General features: G+C 40.2%; 2 protein-coding genes across 3 annotated transcripts in view; both read left to right on the forward strand.

The window, feature by feature from the left end:
- EPRS1 (glutamyl-prolyl-tRNA synthetase 1) overlaps positions 1-11,743 on the forward strand; it is a 68,522-nt gene extending 56,779 nt beyond the window's left edge. For both annotated transcript variants that reach the window (XM_067729721.1, XM_067729722.1), the window contains 4 exons: positions 3,833-3,993; positions 6,398-6,476; positions 11,215-11,279; positions 11,386-11,743. In XM_067729721.1, coding sequence (XP_067585822.1) covers positions 3,833-3,993; positions 6,398-6,476; positions 11,215-11,279; positions 11,386-11,536 — 456 coding nt within the window. In that variant the 3' untranslated portion in view covers positions 11,537-11,743. The remainder of the gene's footprint in view (positions 1-3,832; positions 3,994-6,397; positions 6,477-11,214; positions 11,280-11,385) is intronic.
- Positions 11,744-21,117: 9,374 nt separating this feature from the next.
- SLC30A10 (solute carrier family 30 member 10) overlaps positions 21,118-26,614 on the forward strand; it is a 40,197-nt gene continuing 34,700 nt past the window's right edge. The window contains exon 1 of the mRNA XM_067729724.1: positions 21,118-21,568. Within this exon, the coding sequence (XP_067585825.1) occupies positions 21,118-21,568 (451 nt within the window). The remainder of the gene's footprint in view (positions 21,569-26,614) is intronic.

The following is a 26,614-nucleotide window of genomic DNA, read 5'->3' on the forward strand; positions in this document are numbered from 1 at the left end:
ATGGCCCCTAAGATAAATCTCTGTGCTGAAGAATAGTAGTTATATTGATATTGCTTTCCTTTTTGTAATATATTTTTTCCTTTAACAAAGGAAAAAATATATATTACTCTCCTACCTTTAATGAAGACTTTAAAGGTGAATATTTTCTCTGTAATTTCCCTTTAATTGCAGTCTTTTTTACTTACTGTGAAATAGTGGTTGTGTGATTGCAGTAATACCTTGTCTAAACCCATTTGTACTTGCCTGAGGTACCAAAAAGAAACCTGTTCCTTGCTACTAGCTGGACTGAAAGGGAAGAACAAAAGTCATCCACACTTACTTCTGTGTCTCTCCTCTTTCCCTTCCTCTTTCATCTCCTCCTCCTCGGACTGACTTGACTTTGTCTCTGTCCCTCTTCTTTGCAGTACCCTGGTGAACCTGTACTATGTGGGGGAGGCACCTTAGTGTGACTTGGCTCCACTGCAGCTTCCTTGTCTACAGTAGTTAGGAAAGAAACCAGAGTCCCTAAGTCCTAAACTTGATGCCGAAAATTAAAGAACACTGAGAAAGAGAGTTCATTAGCTAGTGAAAAGCACTGCTAGTGCATTTAAGGCCAGGAATTTCCAAGGAAAGAAAACAGTTTGGGAGATCTAGATTCATATTTATTCGATAGTGATTCACTTTGTAAAGTGTGTGCACATGTGTGTGTGTGTGATGTATGTATTGTGAGGCTCACCCAGATTAATAAATGAGGTGTATGGTTTGGTTGCCAGACCTAGGACCCAGCGACTGACTCCCATAACTCTTCATTAGAAAATAGGGGAAAATGGGAAATAGAAAGGGGAAAATAATATGAGTGAATTAACTACTTTTTTTTTACTGTATTGGATGATTAAGATAATTTTGTATTGCTGTTGAAAAACAAACAAAAAACAGGAGTTCCTTATAAGTAAATTCATAACTAGTTACTTAGATAAACTACCAATAAAATACATGCCTCTTGTATGACTTGACCTCAGATGATCTTTCCACTTTTGTTACCAGTTATCCCCTTTCATAGATCTTTTCCCTCTTCTCAGTCTGTTTTTCCACCTCTGTGTCTTTGCTTGTGCTGTTTCTTCCACTTGGGTTATAAAATTTGTTATCATGAAACAAACACAAATTTACAATAAAGGAAGTACAGTACAAAAATTTTTTTCCGGCCTGAACCATTTGAAAACAAGATGCTACCTTGATGCCCCATCACTCTACAAACATGTTCTCCTTTATAATCACAATAAAGCCTATAAAATCAGGATGTTAACATTGAGACTTATTGCCATCTAATTCTAGGACCCATTCAGGTTTTGTGAGTTGTCCAACTAGTGTCCTTCATAGCAGAAGGATCTAGTTCAGAATTATGTGTTGCGTATAGTTATCATGTGCCTTTAGTCTCTTTTAGTCTGGAATAGTTCCTCAGTTTTTCTTTAGTTATCATGGTCTTGACATTCCTCACTAGCTTTTTGCTTAATTAAAATTTTTTATGGACCCATGGTTTCTGAGATTATTCAGTGGGTTATAATCTGTTACTATTATTATTTATTTTGATGCTCAAATTTGTCTTCGATGCGACCAGTAGGATCCCTTAAAGCTAACTTTTGTGTTCTTTAGTATGTCCTTGCTTTTTGGCAGAAGATCTTGTAGGGTTTATCTTGTTCTCTATCTCTCCCCCAACTCTGCAATTAGCCATGTATCTAAGAAGCCCTGGTTCTTTTTAGGAAAGAATGGTATTTAGTGTGGGTGTGCCCATCACTTTTGAGCTCTCACTGCTTCCAAGCCTTCTCAGTAGATGGAGGTATGGAATGCGTGTGCGTGTGTACATACACACACACACACACACACATACGTACGTACATACTCACATGTATTTACATCTATTTTTCTGTATCCATCTATGTAATTTGATAACCGTGAGTTCACACTGATACCTTCAATTCCAGTCAAAACCCACATGACCCAATCTAGTTTTCTCCCATTCCGTATTTTAACTCTCTTCTCTGACAGTGAAAAACCTAGCTCCAGTTGTCCTTAGTATGTTTATTTGATTGGTCCCCCTGTGTTCATCCACTCTCTCATTGCTGTTGCCACCCACTCCCCTGCATGAATGCCCTCCTCATCCCTCATGGGCTCTGACACCCCGTGCCAGGCTCTTCTCCTGTGAAGATGCCTTTTCACCCAGCTGCAGCTTTGAAACCTTGCTCTGAGCTGTCCCAGCTCTCCCCTTTTCCAATACAGGATGTAGTTCTACTGCATTTTATTGTCATGTCTTTTTAGTGTCCTTTAATCAGAAGTAGTTCCTCAGCCTTTCTTTGTCATTCATGGCATTGACATTTTTGTAAATATAGGTCAGTTATTTTATAGAATGTTCTTCAATTCTGATGAATTGACTCGTTAATTTTTGCCTTCTCCAGTAACTTTTCTTCTCTCCTCCAACTGAGAATAGTTTCTCACTTTTGATTTTCTGTACTGATTTTTGTTATTTGTGTGCATGCCTTATTTACCATGCAAAACATGAAGCTTCTTGAGGACAGGATCTCTTTCTTATTCATCTTTTAAATCTCATTGCACTTAACACTGTTTCTTACACATGCATGCATTGCATGAATAAAGAAAACAATAAAATAATGTAATAGTATACAGTATTTTGTTCCCGATAGTTTATAAAATCAGTCTTCTCTAGGGGTGATTTTTTCTAGAGTAGCATTTAAATTTTTTCCTTTGACGTTGATTTGGGGGACCACCGATCAGCTAAACCGTATATAGAGTTTTCTAATTTAAATTCAGAAACCCCGAATTAGTTTTAGAGGGTGGCACAGTGGTTGAGAGTCCGCCTGTCGATGCAGGGGACACGGGTTTGTGCCCCGGTCCGGGAAGATCCCGCATGCCGCGGAGCGGCTGGGCCCGTGAGCCATGGCCGCTGAGCCTGCACATCCGGAGCCTGTGCTCCGCAACGGGAGAGGCCACAATGGTGAGAGGCCCGCGTACCGCAAAAAAAAAAAAAAAAAAAAAAAAAAAATCGTTAAAAACCTACTGTTTGTCAGGTAAGGTTCCATGCAGGCCCTAAAAGTGAGGTCTCGCTAAGCCTTAATCCTTTCACAGAACAGACTCCTTATGTGCATTAACAAGGATTGAACATTCCCAAGGCTTAAACTTGCGTACGGTCCTTAAGCTCCTCTGTAAAAACCGTAGACTACTGGGGAATGGTTCTCAAAGTGCAGTCCCAGGACCAGCAGTCTCAGCATCACCTGAGGACTTGTTAGAAATATAAATTCTCAGGCCCCTTCGCTGGACCTACTGTGATCAGAAACTCGGGTGGTGGAGCCCAGCAGTCTGTGCTTGGACAAGCCCTTCAGTGATTCTGATACTCAGGTTAGAGCAGCCAGAGCTAGGGCTTCCCAACCGAAGCACACCACGTGCCATGAATGAGTCAAGGATGTACCAAGGTGGCTTGGGGTGGCTTCAGCCTCAAGCCTCCTGTATTTACCCCCATGTGCCATACAAGTGTAATTTTCTATGTGTGCGTTATGAGAGAGAAGTTAGGAACACTGAGCTAGACAGCTGCAGCCACCCTCATGGTTCCCCGTTAAACTCTTAGCTCAGAACCACTCGGGCAGTACCTTCTTTCCTTAGGTTTATGCCTTCTCATTGGAAGAGGTTTCTGTGATATCTCAGGAATGTTACCTACTTTTTAAAGTGGTTTGTTTCTGTCTTTGTTTTTTGGATTTTTATGACTTCTAGTAGGTAAAGCCATGGAATAAGTCTATATATTCAATTGGAGACATGCATGTATTATGTTTAACTGCCTTTTTCCTAGGGAGTTCCAATTAGGCTTGAAGTTGGGCCACGTGATATGAAGAGCTGTCAGTTTGTTGCTGTCAGACGAGACACTGGAGAAAAGCTGACAGTTGCTGAAAATGAGGCTGAGACGAAACTTCACGCTATTTTGGAAGACATCCATGTTAACCTGTTCACCCGGTCAGTTCCTTAGAGTTGCTTGTGTCTCTCATCTTCACATTGTGCTCAGCCTTTGAGATGTATGCCAAGGAATCCTTGATTGCCCCCATGGAAAGTACTCTCCCTCTGAACTCTCATGGTTCTTAATTGGCCTTCCTCTTTGTGTTTTTTAACTTGTATTATGAGTGTTTTTCTATATGCTTTCTGCTCCCTACTAAGTTTGCAGTGATGGACTGTCTGCCCCATGGAGTAATTTGGGTTAATTTTAGATCCAGGCTTTCATGATATATAAAATTTGAGGGACAAAGGCATTGATTCTCACCTGTTGGATACACATTAGCAGCACCTGGGAAGCTTTTCAAAATACTTGTGCCTGGGACTCTCCCCAAGGGATGTTAATGTAACTGGTCTAGAGTGGGCCTGGCACCTAGAGTATTAAACGCTTCCTAGGTGATTATGATGTGTCACCAAGGCTAAGAACCTCCTGATTGGGATTGGGGGTGAAAGGTGAGGGGAGGCCTCGGGGCTGCCCTGACCTCTGGAGAGGGGACTTTTAGAATCACAGATCTCAAGGCAGAGGCGCTACAAGATTGGTGGGTGGCATATGTGTGGCACCCTGTTTTCCTTCCTGCCCACCTGAAGCAGAGAGGGAGGCCCATGGCCACTGGGGATAGAGGCTCAGTTTCTAGGGGGAGAGTAGTGCCTGTATCTTACTGTTTATCTTCTAATACCTTGTGCCTGATTCATATTCATGTTCAGTAAATCTTGCATTTAAGGAGTGAACCAGTTTTAGCCTTGGCTTTGGTGCTTATTTATGTGATTTGAGGCAAGTGATTTTGCTTCTCTTGGCTTGCTTGTCCGAAAATGCGAATGATAATGTATCTTTTGAAGGGTTACTTCACGGGTTTATTTGGCCTACAAATTCATAATTCACGTGAAGTTCATCTGAACGCAGAGCAGGTGATACTGTCAGAGACGAAAGATTAGAAAGCTGCCTGTCCTTGTTGCTGCCATTCGAACAGTGCTCTCAGTGCAGAGGTTCTTTTCCAGAGATTCTCCTCAGGATCACCTGGGAGCTTTGGGAATAGAAACTTACCTGAGCCTCGTACCTGGAGATTCTGACTCATTAGTTTTAAGATACCTTCAGGTCGGGCTTCCCTGGTGGCGCAGTGGTTAAGAATCCACCTGCCAATGCAGGGGGCACAGGTTCGAGCCCTGGTCCGGGAAGATCCCACATGCCGTGGAGAAACTAAGCTCCATGCGCCACAACTACTGAGCCTGCGCTCTAGAGCCCGTGAGCCACAACTACTGAAGCCCACGCACCTAGAGCCTGTGCTCCACAACAAGAGAAGCCACTGCAATGAGAAGTCCGTGTACCAGAATGAAGAGTAACCCCAGCTTGCTGCAACTAGGGAAAGCCTGCGCGCAACAATGAAGACACAATGCAGCCAAAAATAAATAAATTTATTTATTTTTTAAAAAAGATACTTTCAGGTTATCTGTAATGTTGAAATGCTCTCTCTGTGATACACATGTACACCCTTGGTTGGAAAACCACTGCTTTAGTGACTAAAAAGCAGGGTTTTTTGTTGACATTTTTATTCAGTAAATTTATTAATGTAAGTTGCTAAAAGGTGCCTTTTTTTCTCTCCTTGAGGCTTCAGCCTGGGAAGTGGCGAGTTCCTTCCTCTGCATCTCACTGGCTATAACTTAGTCACTTGGGCCCACCTCACTGCAAAAAAGTTGGAAGAAAAGGAAACAGATTTTGTGGACAGCTAGCAAGTTGCTGCCAGGGTCCATACAAGTCTAGCCCTGAGGTTCAGAAAAGAAAAATATGCCTTCTCTTCCTTGGTCACCACCTCATGTAATGTGTGACTCTGAGTGTGGAAGAGAATAATATTTATTCCCATTTCTGAAACCTGAGGTTCTTACAAAAGACTTACATAGTATGTGAAAATACCTCGAATAATGTATATTTACGTGTTTTTCCTTTCTTAAACATTTTCATGCCTTTGTATTTGATTCTAACAACAATTTGATATGGTAGTTAGATTTGAATATTTTTCCAATTTTGTAGAAGGGAAAACTAAGACCAGAGAGGTTTAAATAATAACCCAGACTCTTGTAGGTAATACGTGGTAATGCCAGGAATTAGAATGTTGATCAGTAGAGATGTAATGGCGATTACAAAAGTAATTGTTACCTGTGCATGCTTGGCAACTTCTCCATTCATTTAGTGTTCACGATTATGCAGTGATGAGCTAACCGAGATTTACTGAATGTCACTGCTAGAGACAGAGTTGAGGTTCATATTGAATTCTTCTCTCTTCCAGGTTGTTATTCTTTCATTAAATTATGCTATTAAAAAAAAAACTTTGTCATATTAGTAAGAAAAAAAATTTATTCTTTTCTAATTGTTTGATAGGGCTTCTGAAGACCTTAAGACTCATATGGTTGTGGCTAACACAATGGAGGACTTTCAGAAGGAACTTGATTCTGGGAAGGTAAGAGACTTCTGCAAAGTTTTGAATATAAACATATTTCAGTAAATGGTGTTTTAAGACTCACTGAATTTATGCATGATGTTAATCCCTTTTTCAAAGCCTGTCACACAAAAGGATTATATATTACTCAGCATTACATACTCTTGTTTTCCACTGTCTTTCCTGCAGCATTACAACATATCGTTTTCGGATAACACTGTAAACTGATTATGTAAAAGTTTTTTCTCATGCTCATTATACTGGCTGAACAAAATTCATTCTGTATGACCCCTAATATTTTTATTATTGAAAAATTTTGTTTTCTCAGTTTGATATAAGTTCCTAAAGTAAGCATTGTTCTAGTTTTAGAAGTGTAATGTGCAGATTCCTAAAATAAGGAAGGCCCGTTTTATTCTCTGAGCATATATACTTACCCAGATCTTAACTGATTGAACTTTCTGAATAATAAGTGAAACATATTACTTATTTCTAAGTCTGTTTCTGAGCATGAGTGTGTACTTCTGGATTCCTTAAAACCACACAGGTTTCCCTAATGGCTCTTTAAGATTTTATCAGCTTTGTGTGTTGTGTATATGCAGATGTTGCCAGCCGAAACTTAATTTTCATAAAGAAGAGGTCTTGATTTGCAAAGTTACTAATTCCTGGAATGAATCACTTATGAACTTTGGTGCATGTGTTTGATAATACAGCCAGTCCTGTGTCCCCAGGTTATAAATGAGAAAACCATGGACCAGAGTCTAAATAAATTACCCCAAGCCGTACAGAAGCAGACCTGGTATTAGAATTTAGATTTCTCTTCTGATTCAGCTTAACACATTACCGACTGGGGGATTTTTGCAGAAACTAATGCCTGTGGCTGTAATATGTCTCTGGTCAAAAATGTGTTAATGTACGTTCCTCTGTATCTTTTTTTTTTTTTTTTTAATTCATGCTGAGAATGTAAGACAAAATTTTGCTTGGCTATGTTCATTCCCTCCGAATATGTCTCTTATTGCATGAGCTGAGAAAATGTTAATCTCTCTGGCTCTCAGTTTACTAATCTGTGAAATGAGTACAAAATCCCCTTCAGATCATAACTCTTCAGTATTTAGCCTTCTGTTATTCTTGGTTTGTAATCTTCCACCTTTCTGGTGTCTGTAATTTGCTATGTGACTTCAAACTATATACTTCTAATCTCTATTTCTTCTAGCCCTCTGCCTGGAGAATGGATAGCCATCTGATTCCGTGTATATTTTTTCTTTCACTCTAATTTATTTTTTATAATTTTTTGTTCCATTAATTATTGACTTTTAAAATTTCCTTTATTGTAGAAACACGGTAGTCACTTTTGCAGTACAGTCTTAAAGACATTGCATAAGAGTTAATAAATCGATAGAGTGTCAGTTAATCCATTGCTGTCAAAGAAATGAATCTCAGCACATATTAGTGGAATCATATCTTTTATTCTAATATTAGATAAGCTACAGGAGAGATTTCAACATCTCTCCTGAACCAGAATATAGTATTTTAGTTGTGTGTCCAAAGATCGTGTAGAGACCAAGCAGATTTTGTTTCTTGTATTCAGTAGTCAGTTTCATCCCTCATCTCACCTCACGGTTGGTCAGCTTAGGTATGTTGACTGACCATCAAGCAAGCTTTGAGGCTGTTGTTTATAAAGGTGGATTTACTGGGAGGGGAGAAGGAGGAAGGGATCTTCAGAACTTGAATATAGGTGAGAGTTTGATTTTCTACTCTTCCCTGTTGGTATAAATGAAAAAAAACATTTTTTTTATGTCTGATTTATAGGACTTGATTTTAGCAGATTTTTCCAAGGGGATATGATCTTAATTGAATGAAAAATAAATGTCATTTATATGTAACATACTTATTACTGTTGACATTCATTATTAATCTATTGATCAATGATTATTGAATATTTCTCGTCATTACCATTTTCTGTTGCAGAGTTCAAGATATTATATATTATAAAAGATTGTGTCTTTTTAAAACATAGATGTAGAAATAATAAAAGATAAAAAGGTAAAAACCTTTCCATGGCTGAATAAATAGCCTAAAAATGCATGTTCTCCTTTCATATTAATGAATTATGTGCGTAGTAAAAAGAAATTTCAGGTCATATCATCTAAACTTCACTTTGAAGCTAATAACAGTTTTCATTGAATTTGTTCACATGCTGCACCATTTTAATTTTAAAAATTATTACTTTAGAAATACTTTCTCAAGGCTTAGTGATTTTTTTTTGCTTGGAGAAAAGAAAATAAGACTACTTACTGTAAACTTTGTGGAAGTTATAAAAAAATACCTTTAAGTGTTGTGAGTTAACAAAAGTAAAATTTCTGAGAAGCCAAATTTATTATTCAAAAACATTCTTTGTAATTGTCTTAATATTTTTATCATTACATAGTTAGAGACTGATTAAAGTTTTCCCCCATTCTGTCTTTTGGAATGAATTGTAATTCTTCTATGAATGTACAGTTTTTTCATGCTTTTTGTTTGCATAAGTGCTAATGATTTACCAAGTTTCAATACAGATAAATAACTTTGTGTTATTTCAGCTCTTATGTCTCTAGGTTTGTTTTTGCTTCAGTTTTCATTGAACAATTTCTATTTTTAAATTTTGTATTATTTATATATCCAATAATTATTAATTTTATATTATTTGCATATTTAATTAAAGTATATATTTAAAATAATTATATAATTGTTAATATATAATTTAAGTATATATTTTAAAACCTATACTAAAATTTTTCAAAATACTTGTTATTACCATCCTTTCCACCTTCCCTTCACCCGTTCATCCCACCCACCATACCTAGAAATTGACCACCTCTTTATTGTCTTAATGCACATCATCAAAATAACAGTTTATCAACTTTGGGAATTAGGCTAACATATTTTGCTTAATCAACACAAGAGATGTAGAAAACTAACCCTTCCTTGCCCTGCAATAACGTTCTCCTTTTGAACTACTCTTTTTTTTGTAACGTCCTCATCTCTATTTACTTTTACTTTACTTCTTAGAGAAGCCTTTTGAAAAATGTTTAACTAAATCCCAAGTGCAAGGAAGGGTTTCCAGAAGGGACTCAATTTGAGCATGGAAGGTGTGGCTGGGACTAGTTGATGGGAAGTTGGCAAAGAAGCTGGATGACCTTCTAGTTGCTTTTAAACTAGCATTTCTAACGTTTGGGAATTATCCATGTCTTTGATCTCTCTGCTACTAACAGGAATTTTTTATAGGACTAATGCATAATTATTATTGCAGACAAGCCTCATTTTGAAGTAGACATGCGATGAAAAATTTAAGATTCACAGCTGTGAGGAATCTTAATTCTTGTTTAGTCCAGTATCCACATTTTACAAAAGAAAGCTCAGGGCTAGAGATTTTCATATAGGCAGTGAATTTCAAAATTAGGATAAAATCCCAGGTCTCTTGATTCTGCCTATTCTTTTTTTTTTTTTTTAACATTTATTTATTTATTTGGTTGTGCTGGGTCTTCATTGTGGCAGCTGGGCTCGTTAGTTGCAGTTCTCCAGAGCCTCAGTTGCGGCACAGAGGTTCCTTAGTTGTGGCATGTGAACTCTTAGTTGAGGCATGCACGTGGGATCTAGTTCCCTGACCAGGGATCGAACCCGGCCGGGCCCCCTGCATTGGGAGCGCAGAGTCTTAACCGCTGCGCCACCAGGGAAGTCCCACTGCCTATTATTCTAAATGGTCTATGAAAGAAAATTTGAGAGGTTTTTGTTTCTGATACAAAATGATTTTTGACTTTTGTTTTTTTTTTGACTTTTGTTTTTTTGGTGGTACGCGGGCCTCTCACTGTTGTGGCCTCTCCCATTGCGGAGCACAGGCTCCGGACACGCAGGCTCAGCAGCCATGGCTCACGGGCCCAGCTGCTCTGTGGCATGTGGGATCTTCCCGGACCAGGGCACGAACTCGTGTCCCCTGCATCGTCAGGTGGACTCTCAACCATTGTGCCACCAGGGAAGCCCTTTTTTTGACTTTAAAATACCCTTGGACTTGAAAAATGATTCACTTACCTGTAACATGTTAAAAGCAGCACGGTTTTTTTAATAAGTATGTGTAAAGTGAGGTTTACTTGATTGTTAATTGTTATTTTTTACGATACGCGGGCCTCTCACTGTTGTGGCCTCTCCCGTTGCGGAGCACAGGCTCTGGATGCGCAGACTCAGCGGCCATGGCTCACGGGCCCAGCCGCTCCGCGGCATGTGGGATCCTCCCAGACCGGGGCACGAACCCGTGTCCCCTGCATCGGCAGGCGGACTCTCAACCACTGCGCCACCAGGGAAGCCCCTGTTAATTGTTATTTTAACAACAACTTAAAAATCAGTTTACTATTTGTCCTTTCCCCTCTATCCTCCTCGTAACCACGTGGCCAGGTAGAGCAGGCAGCAGTGCAAATTTGAAATGAAAAAGATTCAGAATTCACCCTTTGTTCCTTCTCTTCAGCATTATGTTGCAGCCAGTTTATTTGGACATTTAAGTATATTGCAACGATTCTTTGTTACATACGGATGTTATATGATGTGTGGGTTTGGGATAGTGAAAGACATTCTTTGTTATCTTGAGTACCTCTGAGCAGAGTTGCTAGCAGGTTTGCAAAAGTACTATGGCCTGAAAAAGACTGGGAGACCTATCCTTTTTGCTTATAGGTTTAATAGAGAACTCAAATGTTCCTTTTACAGAATGTAAATACTGAACGTTTTTCCTTATTAGATTGCTCAGATTCCATTCTGTGGGGAAATTGACTGTGAAGATTGGATCAAAAAGACCACTGCCAGGTAAGATAATTTCATGTAACAGATAAAACCCGTGAGGTATTGCAGTGAAAAAGAATAGAAATGTATGGCATAAAAGAACGGAATTCTTATTTGTTTTTAATTTCAGGGATCAAGATCTTGAACCTGGTGCCCCGTCGATGGGAGCTAAAAGCCTTTGCATCCCCTTCAGACCACTCTGTGAGCTGCAGCCTGGAGCCCAGTGCGTCTGCGGCAAGAACCCTGCCAAGTACTACACCTTGTTTGGTCGTAGTTACTAAGGGATAAGACAGAACCCCATCTCCAACCCTCCTCACTTTTTAAAAAATTGATACTATTATCTCCCCAGATATAGACAGTTTTATGATTTTTTTTTTAAATAAAGGATCTAAAAGGAGGTCACATGAGAAAAATATCTATTCTTATGCCTAAGTAGTGGAAAAGAGACTTTTCTGTAAACAACCCCAGTAATAAATATCATGAACCAATACTGTTCCATGTATTCATTTGTTTCCGAAATACCTGAATTCTATGCTACAGGGAAATTCCTGTGAAGAGATGAAGATAACTGCTCTGATTTCAGTATCCCTCATGTTTCAGACCTTGAACCACCAGTTTCCTGTTTCTTCTCTGTTGGAGTACTTCTTTTCCGTAACTCGTACTGAATTTAAAGTTGCCCTAAATCTTTCGGATTAAAAAGCAAAACACAACCACGAATGTAACAAAAGCAATTTCTTTTGAGCTCCTCTCTCCCTCTTGTGTCTCGTAGTTACTCTGGGGTCTTCAGAAACCCAGTCACGCTTTCTGAGAGAGTGGTCAGCCCTCCTCACCTCTCTGCTTCCTGTTTTGCGTCCTTCCTCACGCTGCTTCTGCCTCCACCGCACCACTGTTCTCACGGAGCTCATGCTGCCACTGCTGCCCAAAGCTAACTTCTTAGTTCCTTGTCTTGCCATAGCTCTGCTTCAGTTCTGCTGCTATAACACGTTTACCCTGTTTACTAAAATTACTCCCGAGACTTGCCCTCCTGCCTGTCTGCCTCTTTTTCTCAGTCAGGTGTCTTCCACTGGCTTCCCTTCCTTGGCCTGCTTCTTAGAGCTCAGTGTCCATACTTGGTCCTCTTCTTCTGCTCCCTAATCAGCCTCATCTCACCCCATGGTTTCAAACTGCATTAATAGGATGATGACTCCAACATTTTTATCTCCCAGTCTGACCTCTAGACCTCTATTCCAACCGCATACTGGATTTCCTTGAGTGTTCGTCAACATTTCAGGGCAGCCTGTCTCAAAACCTCATTTCACTCTCGACTCGCAGACCTGTTCCTCCTGCAGTGCTTCCTGCCTGAAAGATCAGTGTTACCAAAATGGACCCAGTAACCTAAACCAGAACCGCAGGAGTCCTCCTAGGCAGCCCCTCCAGCAGCCCTACTCAGCTGGCTGTAAAACGTAATGGCTATTACCTCTGATGTCTCTTGGGTCCACCCTTTCACAGATCTGGATTGCCTTCTTGCCTGTTTCCTCTTATGCTGATTACTATACTGGCCTCCAGTTTCATCTCCAGGCCAGATTCCACATTTCCACAGGCTTTTTTTTTTTTTCTTGTGTACAGTTTATTAAGATGTTTTTCTTCCCCTTAAAATCCCTTCGTGACTCACCATCAATCACTAACAGGATAAAATGTAAACGCTTTAGCCTATTCTGGTTCAGCCTGCCTTTCCAGTCTCCTTTTCAACCAATCCAGCAGAGTCCTTTGCAACCTAACCATTTGGGGTTTCCTAAAAACAACGTGCTATTTCTCACCTCTGGCCCTTTGCCTGAAATGCCTTTTATCCCTCATTTCTAGTCTACTTGGTATAGCTCCTTATTTCAGTGCCCTGCTCCAATATGCGTTCCCACTTGGTAGTGATAAATATACCAATAAAGGGCAAAGCTTCAAAAAGAGGACTTGAAATTCGCGCTGTGTTTTGAAGGGTGAGTAGAATTTTAATAAATAGAAGAGGAAGAACATTCCAGGCAGAAGGAACAACATATGCAAAGCCTTTCAAAGTATCTGCTGTGTATGAGAACACAGCAGAACTGTCCTTCAGTTGATGAGAAATTGTCAAATGAAAGATTAAGTACAGCATGATTTCAAGATCAGTGTTTTGAGCATGTATATTCATACGCCTAGCTTAAATATCTGGGCCACACTTTTGTCCTCAGAATCAGTATTTCTTATTGATCTATGGCAGTTCAGGATGCTTTATCTTGTTTTTCTGCCCTTAGTAGCTGTGTAACCTCCCTATTCAGTTGTAAAATGAAGACGAAGTCTAATATCTATTTCATAGTTACTCTACCTTATAAATTACTCAGAACAATACCTAGCACGTTATAATAGCTAGTGTTAGTTATGGCAGTGATGCAGGGTCACCTGGAAGTTGCTCCTTGTATATAGCTCTAGTTAACCGTTACTACCTTAGTGCCTGGCGGGGGTGGGGGGGGGTGGTTTTTGTTTTTCTGCGAACTAACAAATGCTTTAAAGGACAAGGGTTTTTTTAGCCAGTCCCTGACAAAAGCCTGAAAAGTAGATCAAGACTCATAACCACATTTTGTTCTGTAGCCCCTGGCCATTATGGAGGTGGCCATCTCTGACGCAAAGATAAATCCCCAGGCTATTTTTTGAAGCTTCAGATAAGTAGAGCTGATCACAGAAAAGCTTGACCTTTGCTCCTTTAAGGGAATCCACTATTTAAAGGAACTCTACAGTAAGTGGTTATGCTAAGGAAGGAGTCCTTCACCCCAAATCTACATGTGATAAATTGTCTATTTTCTTAAATTGAGGTTCAGCTAAAATATCAGAACTCTTTGAGACACCTTAAGTGTGGTGGTGCTTTTCAAGAGGGTGTATAAACCTGACTCCAAACAATATCCTTTAAGAAATAATCACCATTTTTACTTGCAGACCACAACCACTAACTAGATACCAGACTGACAGCCACAAAATTAATTGTGTGCCTAGCGTTTGTGGTTTGCAAAAAGAAAACAGACAAGTCAAGGTGTATTTACTACTGGCTCTGCTCACGGGGATTTCTGGTATAGATCACATGTTAGCAATCTCTAGTTTATCCATGACAGTGTGTTTAAAATAGTTCCCTGGTGGTGCAGTGGTTAAGAATCCGCCTGCCAATGCAGGGGACACGGGTTTGATCCCTGGTCCGGGAAGATTCCACATGCTGCGGAGCTACGGAGCCCACACGCTGCAACTACTGAAGCCCTCTAGCTCTAGGGCCCATGTGCTGCAACTACTGAGCCCACGAGCCACAACTACTGAGCCCACGTGCTGCAATTACTGAAGCCCGCGTGCCTAGAGCCCGTGCCCCACAACAAGAGAAGCCACCGCAATGAGTAGCCCGTGCACCGCAACAAAGAGTAGCTCCCGCTCCCCACGACTAGAGAAAGCCCGCGCGCAGCAACGAAGACCCAACACAGACCAAAAAAAAAAAAAGTTCCTAATTATGCCAGTAAGTCACATGAAGCCTTTATGAGAATTGGACACTAACAGCAACTCATTTGGCTGCTACTGGAGAGGCTTTGAGTCTTCAGATCAACAGCAGTGGAACCCTCCGTAAGACAAGCAGAAACAAGACATTTGACTAGAAAGTGTGGATATATCACCCTACTTATATTTGATTTTAGTTATAAATATTGATATTAGTCATTTATCATATAACTATGGTGTTCAGTGGCTGTCTGGATCATCAAAAGTTTGGGGAGGCAACTACCCCTACCCTGTTATTTGCAAACATATCTTTGGCCCTTTGTCATTTTTACTACGTCTAGAAAATGCTAGCCATTTATTTCTTTAATAAATTGAGTGCTCACTCTGTACAACGTGCCAGAGCAGACAGTAGTGAGTTAAACCAAACATGCTTTTTCCCTTTCTTGGCTTTATCTCCTCAAAGTTGTTCTATTTTAGATGGGAAATCAGGCAATCAAGTGGACAGGGAGATGGAGCAATGGTAGGAGGCCGTTGCCTAGTGACACTGACACGTCATGAGGTGATCCTTGCCAATAGTAGCACACTGAGAACTACCCTACACTTGAGATGTTAACAGCTGGAAAATTAAACTACCCTATTCTGCCACACCATCAGACTTATAACAAATACAAACACATTTCTGTGGCTCAGTAGGTGATGTTAAGCCAGTAGCTTTGTTCAACTTTACTGGAAGATTTAAGAGCTTGGAACATCAATAGTACTGAAATGATGTAAACAGATCCTATTAAATAAGTCTCATGTAATAGGAGTATTTCAAATATATTTTAAGTATGTCACCAAAACCACATTTTGTGATTGAGAAATACCTGCTGAATGAGTGAGGAGCTTGGAGTTTAACAGGCTGTTGACAATGTTCACATCGGGGTTACTTTATATGTGCTAAACAGGTAATCGGATAATATTTCCCTCATTCATTCATTTTCTCCACTCTCCTGGACAATTATTTCATAACTTCTTTCTCCTGGGATTTTCCATACTTGCCTCTTCTGACTTTTGGTTGATCATCTTGATTTCTATTTCACTAAGAGAGAGAAAATATCAACAGAACCCCCAGAACCCTCCACCACATCTACCCCACTCATATGTCCATATATCCTCCTTCTCTGCTGTTTCAGACGAACCGTCTTCTTTTTTTAAAATTTATTTTATTGAAGTATATGATTTACAATGTTGTGTTAATTTCTGCTGTACAGCAAAGTGACTCAGTTATACTCTTTTTCTTTTCCATAATGGTTTATCCCAGGATATTGAATATAGTTCACTGTGCTGTACAGTAGGACCTTGTTGTTTATCCATCCTATATATAATAGTTTGCTAATCCCAAACTCCCAATACTTCCCTTCCCCCTCCCCCTTGGCAACCACAAGTCTGTTCTCTATGTCTGTGAGTCTGTTTCATAGATATGTTCATTTGTGTCTTATTTTAGATTCCACATATAAGTGATATCATATGGTATTTATCTTTCTCTTTCTGACTTAGTATGGTAATCTCTAGGTCCATCCATGTTGCTGCAAATGGCATTATTTCATTCTTTTTTAAGGTTGAGTAATATTCCATTGTATATATGTACCACATCTTCTTTATCCATTCATCTGTTGATGGACATGTAGGTTGTTTCCATGTCTTGGCTATTGTGGATAGTGCTGCTATGAACATAGAGGTACATGAATCTTTTTGAATTATGTTTTTGTCCCTCTGTAAGCCCAGGAGTGAGACTGCTGGATCATATGGTAGTTCTATTTTTAGTTTTTTAAGGACCCTCCACACTGTTCCCCATAGGGCTGCACCAACTTACAATCCCACCAACAGTGTAGGAGCGTTCCCTTTTCTCCACACCCACTCGAGCATTCGTTATTTGTAGATTTTTTAATGATGGCCATTCTGACCGGTGTGAGGTGATATCACATTGTAGGGTTTTGTTTGTTTGTTTCTTGTGGTACGCGGGCCTCTCACTGTTGTGGCATCTCCCGTTGCGGAGCACAGGCTCTGGACGCGCAGGCTCAGTGGCCATGGCTCACGGGCCCAGCCGCTCCGTGGCATGCGGGATCTTCCTGGACCGGGGCACGAACCCGTGTCCCCTGCATCAGCAGGCGGACTCTCAACCACTGCGCCACCAGGGAAGCCCCTCACATTGTAGTTTTGATTTGCATTTCTCTAATGATTAGTGATGTTGAGCATTCTTTCATGTGTTTGTTGGCAATCGGTATATCTTCTTTGGAGAAATGTCTATTTAGGTCTTCTGCCCATTTTTGGATTGGGTTGTTTGTTTTTTTGATATTGAGCTGCCTGAGCTGCTTGTAAATTTTGGAGATTAATCCTTCCTCCTCCTCTTTGCAACACATTCTTTCTTGGCCTTCAGAATACTGTACTCTCCTATTTTCCCTTTCATCCCTCTGGTCCTTCCCTCTTATCTATTTGTATCTTCTTTTTCTATTTTCTCTCATTTCTTTGGTTATCTCAGGCAGTCTTATGGCTTTTAAATCTGTATATTGTCAACTCTCAAGATCATGTATTCCCAGCCTATCTATCTCCTCTGAACTCCAGACTCCCTTGTTTAACTCCCTACTTAGTGCTTCAACTTGGATGTCTAATAGATACACCAAACAACGTCATTTTCACCTCTTGCTCCAACTCTGTTCCTACAGCTGTCACCTTTGTTTTACCTTCATCTCAGTTGCAATGGCATTCTTCTAGGCCAAAACCCTTAGTGTCACCTTGACTGTTCTCTTCGTCTCATACCTCACATCCAATTGCTCAGCCAATGCTGTTGACTCTAACTTCAGATACATCCTGGGTATATTCAGGGCCCTGGGATTGCTTTAATGCTCTGCTGTTGCTGTGTTGAAACTTTGAATAAGGAAAAAAATTTAATTTTGATAAAATAACATGAAGTTTATCATCTTAATCATTTTTAAGCGTACACTTCAGTGTTGAGTATGTTTACACTGTTGGGCAACCCATCACCAGATCTTTTTCATCTTGTAAAACAAACTCAAAACCCTTTAAGGAACAACTCCCTCACGCCCTTCTCCGCTCAGCCCCTGGCTACCATCATTCTACTTTCTGTTTCTATGAATCTGACTATGTTAAATAGCCCATATAATTGGTATCACACAACATGTCTTTTTGTGACTGCCTTATTTCACAGGGCATCATAATGTCCTCAGGGTTCTTCTACGTTGTAACGTGTGTCCAAGTTTCCTTCCTTTTTAAGATGGAATAATATTCCATTGTATGTATAGATCACATTTTGTTTATCCTTTCTTCTGTCAATGGATACTTGGGTTTATTCCGTCTCTTGGCTGTTGAGAATAGTGCTGCTGTGAACATGGGTGTACAAATATCCCTTTGAGACTCTGCTTTCAATTCTTTGGAATATATGCCCAGAAGTAGGATTACTGGATCATATGACACTTCTATTTTCAATTTTTTGAGGAATTGCCGTACCATCCATAGTGGCTGCGCCATTTAAAAACTCAGTCATTTTTGAACAAGGGATCCTGCACTGCCATTGTACTAGAACCATGAGTTATATAGCCGGTTCTGCCCGAATGTTCCCACTTCCTACCCGGTCTAAGTCACCCATATTTCCTTTAGATTATTGCCAACAGCCCCCTAACTGGTATCTCTGCCCCATGTAATCTCAACATGGGATCCAATTATTCTTTTAAAACATAAATTAGATCTTGTCATTCTTCTCCATAATCTCCCGTCTCAGGACCCCACATGATCTGCCCCCTCCCTCCATCACCTCCCTGACTTCATATTCTATTTCTCTCCCTCAGTCACTCCTCCTCAACCGTGCTGAACTCTTTGGGTGGTCCTTTAATTTCCTATGCCCATTGCTTCCTCTGCCTAGAAAGATCTCCTTCAGATGTCTTCATGGCCCAGTTTCTTACCTCCTTTACTCAAAGAACATCTCAGTAAATTCTTCCCTGACCACTTTATTTAAAATTACAACCTCACCCCTTTGCCAACACTCTATCCCTCTTCTGTGCTTCATTTGTCTCCATCATTTTTTATTACCAGCTGACATTCAATATGTTTTATGATCTATTTTGTTCATTATCTGTGTCTTCCCCCATTAGAATGTAAGCTTCATGACGTCAGGGATTTTTCTCTGTTTTGGTCACTGCTGTCTCCCCAGAGACTAGAACTGTGTCTGACATGTAGGAACTCAGTATTTGTTGCATGAATGGATGAACGAGATAGTCTTAGTGCAATAATTTTTACAACCTGGTTGTATTAGAAGTCTCGCTGTTAGAATATCAACTGAATTGGAGATTATTTATGAAATGCTAAAGAAATTATTAAGGCTGCATCTAAAGTATCAGGTTTTAGTCAAAGTCAGTGTGTTAGTCTAAGTTCTCCAGATAAATAGAACCAATTGGATGTGTATATAAATATAGACTTATTAAAAGGAATTGGCTCAGATGATTATGAAGGCTGAGAAGGTCCCAAGATCTACATGGTGAGCAGGAGACTCAGGAGAACCAATGGTGTAGTTCTAGCCCACAGGCTTGAGACATAGGAAGAGCTGATCTTTTGGTTTGAGCCTGAAGGTAAGAAAAAGCCAATGTCCCAGCTTGAAGGAGGACTCCTCCCTTACTTGCAGGAGGGTCAGCTAGTTTGTTTTGTTCAAGCCTTCAACTGATTGGAGGAGGCCCACTGACATTAAGGATGACAATCTGTTTTACTCAGTCTACTGACTCAAATGTTAATCTCATCCAAAAACACCCTCACAGACACACTCACAATAATGTTTGACCAGGTGTCTGGGCACCTGGAAGCTCAGTGAATTTAACATATAAAATTAACCGTCAGGGATTTTTCTGTAAACCTACATTGTTGGAACTGCCTCATAGATTATCTGTGTGGTTTCCTTTACTCGTAGAACTACCTGTTAGATCTGTGGGAAAGAACTACAGGACAGAGCTGCCAAGTAAACTATGAAAAACCTAACAGTCAAACTTTTTATCTTAGGTATTGGCATATCCCAATGATCTGTACTGTTCTAGAGTGTGATGGCTTAGGAGTGAAGATGATTTGAACCTAATACATTTTTAGAGGGTGTCAAATTCAGAACCATGCAGATCCATCTTCTGACCCTAAACATGGTCCTAAAGTAAATCGCTTGAGGAAATTGGATCCCAAAGATTACAGGTGGGGAATTTTGAAGTGTGTCCATATTTCACTGGAGATCAAAGAAGCCTAACTAAAAGAATTGTGGGCTGACTTACATGATAACTTCTTTTTGAAAGGACTATTTTATCTTGAAGATTATGAGTTTGGAGGAACTAAGGTGATTGGCAGTGGAAAGAATCAGAACATGTGAAATTCCTTAAAAATTTGTTGACTTAAATAATTTTGTCTGTGTTACACATAATTAGAAAAACCTTTAAAAAAATTAACCATCATAATCAGACTTCAAATTCAGAAAATATTGGGTATAGTAATTTCACTGTATTTCTTTAAAGGATTGACTGTAGGCAGTCTACTCAAAACAATAGAGGCTGCTACTGTTTTAGATATTCGGGAACTGGTAAACCTTTAAGGGTTACAAGTGACAGATGATAAGATTAAAAACAAAAAAATTTCCTTGCATCAGTTAAATCAAGTAATTAGAATTTGGCCTTCTTCCTGAAACTAACTGTGGTTATGTCTTTAGCTCCTCCAGTTTAAAGGTATTATAACTTTCCTGAACATGAGGAATGTTTTTCTTGTCTTATTTATAGAGAACGTTTGGAAGTAGGGTGCCTGTTTATTCCAGATCAGTGGGCAAGGCAGTAGAAAAAAAATCACCCTAGCTTCTCCTTTGTCTTTCACTTACTGTAGCTCTAATGTCTGGATTAGTGACCCTAGAATATTCCCTGTTCCATGCAGTAAACAGAATTCGAAACCATTTACACACCAGGTCAACAAGATACGATTGTTTATCTCAGATACCGGAGCACTTATTGCAAACATGGAGCGTGGGATCTGAGAAGGCCACAGCTACGTGTGAGTTTCTGCGTGATTCAGACACAGAGGGTCTTAACTTCTGTAACGATACACAAAAACAAACAAAAGAAAGCCCTCAAGTTCATATCTGGAAGTCAGTGTCATCGTTTCAGTATGTCCCCGCTCACGTGACATCTCTTGCTTAATTGCCCTTTAAACTGTTTTATGGCTTTATAGCAGCTCATAAAAGATGATTTTCAAATATGACAGGCGCTGAAAGGCTGAAGGGGAGAGTTATCCAGGAACTGTAATCACTACATCTGTAGCTGCTCCCCTAAGAGCTAAGCCTTCCCAGGAAAGGGAGAGGGACAGTCCAGAGCAGAGCGCCATGGGGCGATACTCAGGGAGAAGCTTCCGTTTAATCCTCATGTGCGTTGTGAGCACCCTCCTTTTCGTGATGGAGCTGGTGACCTCCCACATAGGCAACTCCCTCTCGTTGGCCTCCGATGCTTTTGCCGTCCTTTCCCACTTGGTCTCCATGATCATTGGTCTTTTGGGCATAAGGGCCAGCAGTATAAAACAGCACCGGAAGAGCACGTTTGGCTTTCTTCGGGCAGATGTCGTGGGAGCATTTGGCAACTCCATTTTTGCTGTGGCCCTGATGTTCAGCATCCTGGTTGAAGCTGTCAAAAGGTATATTGATCCCCAGAAGACAGAGGCTCCACTGCTGGTTCTCAGTGCTGGAGTCATAGGGCTGCTGTTCAATGTTCTTAACTATGTCATCTTCTTGGACTGCTGTTACTGCGTGGCACCAGGGCCCCAGGGAGACGCTGAAACAGGTAAACGGCTCCTCAGATGTTGCAGTTTGGTCAGAGTCCTGGCAGGTGCTATCTTAGGGGGCCCCTGGGGGTGCTATGGAGAGAGGCCCCATTCATTTGATCACCCTCTCGTCCCCCGGACTTTACTAAAGGTCTTTCTCCAAAGAGTCGCTTTCAGTCCAAAGTTCCTTATGAGCTGGGTGGCAGCTGGCCACATGGGGGTCTCTTTTAGTCACAGGGAGTGAGAAAATAGGCAGACAGGCAGACAGGGGGAAAGGCACTAAACTGCGGCCATAGAGGGAGCACTTTGAAAGCGGAGGTGCCGTTGAAAGCAGTCTGCTTTAATTAGTGACTCATTTTCGTTTACCCAGACATGACACGACTATGTTTAAATTTAAAAATAATATTTCAATGTCCCCTAAAAATATGTTCAAAAAATACTGGGGTACATAACCAGCTCACATGGAGCAAAGGAGCAAACAATTGGTTAGGCAGATCAACTCTTGGGAATATATTCAAGGAATGTGATGTAAAAGGGAGAGAAAAAAATAAAGAAGATTATCTAGTAAACTTAGCTCTTTTTTCTGAATGGAAATATTTGTATTTATTTATTGTAGACATCTGTCCTGTTTGAGAAAAAGGAAAGCTTATTTACATGTGAATCGTTAGGAGGGACTTAAGAGTGGGTACAAAACGCATTGGGTCATCCATTCAAAAGATTGAGTTAAATCTTGGAAGAGAACAATAAATCGAAAAAATATAAATCCAAAAGATAAAGTATCAGATGGAACCATGTTTCTTCAGTGCCACAAAAGGAATTTTAAAAATATATGTTAAAAGCTTCTTGCAGTGGGCTTCCCTGGTGGCACAGTGGTTGAGAGTCCGCCTGCCGATGCAGGGGACACGGGTTCGTGCCCCGGTCCGGGAGGATCCCACATGCCGCAGAGCGGCTGGGCCCGTGAGCCATGGCCGCTGAGCCTGCGCGTCCGGAGCCTGTGCCCCGCAGCGGGAGAGGCCACAACAGTGAGAGGCCCGTGTACCGCAAAAAAAAAAAAAAAAAAAGCTTCTTGCAGAAGAGCAATTCCCAGTGCTTTTTAAGGAGTCGTATAGCATGAACAGACCAGGTCCAAATCATGGTTCTCCTACAGGGCAGCTGTCAAATTACTTCACCTGGCTGTTTACCCACCTGTAATGTGGACTCAGTAAGGACTCAATGGGAATCTAAGTGTTTAGCACTTAATAGGCACTTGGTATAGACTAGTTATTGTTTTTTTTAAAGAAACCACAATGCAAGGCTTTGAATTATGTGATCACCCAGTATCACTGAATTCTAATTGCTCATCTGGATTTTAAGAAATTTAAAGATTTTTCTTATTTGATGCTGAAAAGTTTTCTCTTACTAGTCAGGGCATCATATAACTCAGCCCAGGGACCTCAGAGTAAGAGTTTGCATCTTTTATTGTATTCCTGCTGTCTTTCCTGCCATTGTAAACTTTCTCAGCTGGGAGCAGTCCTTTATTCTATCTTGGTCTAAGTTTTCCTATTGGTAGAATGTATGTTATGAGAATCCCTACAGTATGTGTTAAGTATAAAAGGGGACAGACAAGAAACTAGAGTCTGTATCTTTATTTGATTTAATGAATCAGTTAGGACCTCATCTTTTGTAAAAGGCAATAATTAGTTAACTTGAGATTTTATGCCTTGTTTACATTAGTCATCATGCAAAAATTTCTCCTTGAGGTTCCAGATCATAAAATTCACATATTTGATACAAGAAAAAAATATTTACTGCTAAGTATAAGTTTAAGGCAAGGAAGCTGATCAAACCCATGGTTAGTATTGACAATGGTAGTGTCACCATTTCTAAACTTGTGTTTTTAGTTCTAATTTTGTCTTTACCCTAGACATATGATATTTACCTGCATATAGCAAAAGCAATTTAGGCAAAGAGTTTGACTCTTTGACCAATGCAAAAATTGGTAGACAGCCATAGTTCTTTTTTATATAAATTGAATTATTATCAGGTAGATCTTGGTTCAGCCCTTGTTTGGGAAGCAGTGCTTTCCAATGTTTCTGTCCATGCTCAGATAACAAGAGTCTTAAAGACAAATATTTCACTCTGACCACGTGGGTTTCTACTGTCTTAATTCCAGATTATCTATCTTCTCTTGAAGTGTTTGATGCTGTATAGTGTTCTACTTTAAATAATTGTAATGATAGGTACTATATACACATATAGATAATGCTTTAAGATTTATGTTCTATGTTTAAATTATTATTTTAGGTACTATACACACATATCGCTAATGCTTTAAGGTCCATGTTCTTATGTTAAAATCATTATTTTGGTAGCTTTTGTATTGCTGAATTCTTCTATTAGAAATTTTAGAGTATTTAAACCCTCCAAGTGATTTTAGGATAGCTGCTTAGCTTCCTAGCATTTATGTCTCGAGTTATGTATTTATCGCTTTCACTAAAATATACATTTTGATATCCTTCCCATCACCTAAATAAGCTTAAAGAGTAAATATTTGGCTTAGATACATCTTACTTATTGACATTAACCCAACTATCTCCTAGTGTAAGAAAAAATGTGATTAATCCATACATATTGCTTTAAACCAGGAGGTGTAAAATATGAAGAAAAAAAATGATTCTTGATTTCAAAAGATTCAACCCAAATTTAGGATAAAGATTTTCTATATATCTAAATTTTAGCTCAAAGCATTTTGAAGTACCTAAAAACTAAAGAACTGTGGTACCTCCTGATTTAGTGATCAGAATCAAGTAATCCATCACTTTTTTTGGTGGGATCTGTGGCCAAAGAGAATGTTTTACTTAGCAAGCCTTTAGTCTCTCCCGGTTCTATGGGTCTTTTACATGTTTTGCTTTGTCTGGTGTAGGAATTGACACGAGTTATATTTTATGTCTGAGATCACAGAAGAGTAGGAAATAAGACCACTAATTTATTTTAAATATTAGCAAAACAGACTGTATGTACTGTAAAGACTTTAAACCTCTGTAGGACTCATGGAGTGAGATACTTTGAAGAATCAGACAGAGGGAGGCAGAAATTTAAAAAATCACCTGGGAGAAAAGAATGTATGGAAGATTTAGTTGAGACAGGGAGTCTGGAAGCCTTAGATCAGTAGCTAGCCAGTGGGTGTCCATCTCCGACAGGAAAAGGCGATGGTGGAGCAGATTTGGCTAAAGTAAAAAGCAAAATGAAAAAAGTAAAAATTGCAAGCACAAAAGAAAAAAGAAACAAAATAGGTTTAAAGTCCAAAATTTGGATGGCTGTATGTGTGAGTGTATTCGGGGGAAGAGGAAGAGAGGTGAAAACAACATGTCGATTCAGATCCTAGGAAATACGGGGCACCCACTACCTTCTTTCTCTAGATTGAGGGACGAAACTTGCTTTGTTTGCATTTTTCCTACTCCTTGTTTACTTTATTAAATTTACCTTGACTTTCACATTATCTTTTCTGTTTGCATTTTCTTTTTGATTATTTTTCAGGCTTGAGTTCTCTTTAAAATTTAATGGAAAGAACTCTCTTTGCCCTTGACTTGCATTTGAACAAATACTGTGCTGTACATTGGCTTTTATTTTAAACCAAAGGTAATTTCGTGCAGCTCTGTCCTGGATAGGCTTGCCGTGTACAACAATTTAGATCTAAAATATCTGTTTGTATTTAAAAAATTTTTTTAACAAAATACCTTTCCTGTGTATTTATTTATGTTAATTTTGTTTGGTTTCCAAAATGTTTTCTTTCCCTCTCCCTCCCTGTCTTTCTCTTTCTCTCTCTCTCACCACCTTTGTGGCATTACATTTCCCCAGCCAACCTGCTAGAGGCAGTGCCAGCCCAGTAATCAGCAAAGTTTGTTGCTGGGGTGGCTTTTAACAGGCTTCTGATTAGCTGCTCTCACAAGCTTCTCGTTGACTCAGTGCTATAGCCTAATGGGAATATTTTACACGGACAGTCCTGTAGATACTGAAAGTAACTCGTTTTCCTTTTAGAGCAGATTTTATCTAGAGACAAGCAAAGTAGGAAGGGATCCGAGGGTTTAGGAGAGGCAAGGTTGGGGGTGGTGGTGGGGGAATTGGCTGCCTCTCTCCCGGCAGCAAGTCGCGGAGTAAGTCAGAGATCAGAAACTTCACAAGTGAAGGCGGCTTTTCAAACCAGAAAGGGGAAGAAGGCTTTCTAGATATTGGTTCCCTGAGTACTCTTTCTACTTCAGAGGCAGGATTGCAATGATTGGGCGTTTGCAATAATTATTAAACAGTTTTATGAAGCATGATGCTTAATTCCCAGAAGCTGTTACTTTCTCGTTCGTCCGTATCTGACACTCACTGTTGTTTTCCAAGCGTTTTGAACAGTTCAGTTCCACAGGGGCACTCAGTGGTAAGTATACACACACACACCACAGATCACAGCATCTATTCCAGAGCAGGTGCTCTTATGTCTCTTTCTGTACGTTCATGCCAGCTTGCGTACCCCCTCACGTCTCTTGCTGCCCAGGGACCGGGTTCTGGGTCAGTTATAGGGAACGAGTAAGAAAGATTCAAGGAAGACTGAAAAATATGTGCCGTTTCATGGTTTTTTAAAAAAATAATAAGTAATTTTTTTTTTTTTTTCTGGCTGCTTTGGGTCTTCATTGCTGCGTGCAGGATTTCTCTAGTTGCAGTGAGTGGGGGTTACTCTTTGTTGCGGTGCGCGGGCTTCTCACTGCGGTGGCTTTTCTTGTTGCAGAGCACAGGCTCTAGGCGCGTGGGCTTCAGTAGCTGTGGCTTGCGGGCTCTAGGCGCAGGGGCTTCAGTAGTTGTGGCACGCGGGCCCTAGAGCGCAGGCTCAGTAGTTGTGGCTCGTGGGCTCTAGGCACACGGGCTTCAGTAGTTGTGGCACGCGGGCTCTAGAGCGCAGGCTCAGTAGTTGTGGCTCACGGGCTTAGTTGCTCCACGGCATGTGGGATTTTCCTGGACCAGGGATCGAACCTGTGTCCCCTGCATTGGCAGGCGGATTCTTAACCACTGCACCACCAGGGAAGTCCCTGTTTCATGTTTGTGAA

Source organism: Pseudorca crassidens, chromosome 2, assembly GCF_039906515.1.
Source record: "Pseudorca crassidens isolate mPseCra1 chromosome 2, mPseCra1.hap1, whole genome shotgun sequence".
In the NCBI taxonomy this organism is placed as follows: domain Eukaryota; kingdom Metazoa; phylum Chordata; class Mammalia; order Artiodactyla; family Delphinidae; genus Pseudorca; species Pseudorca crassidens.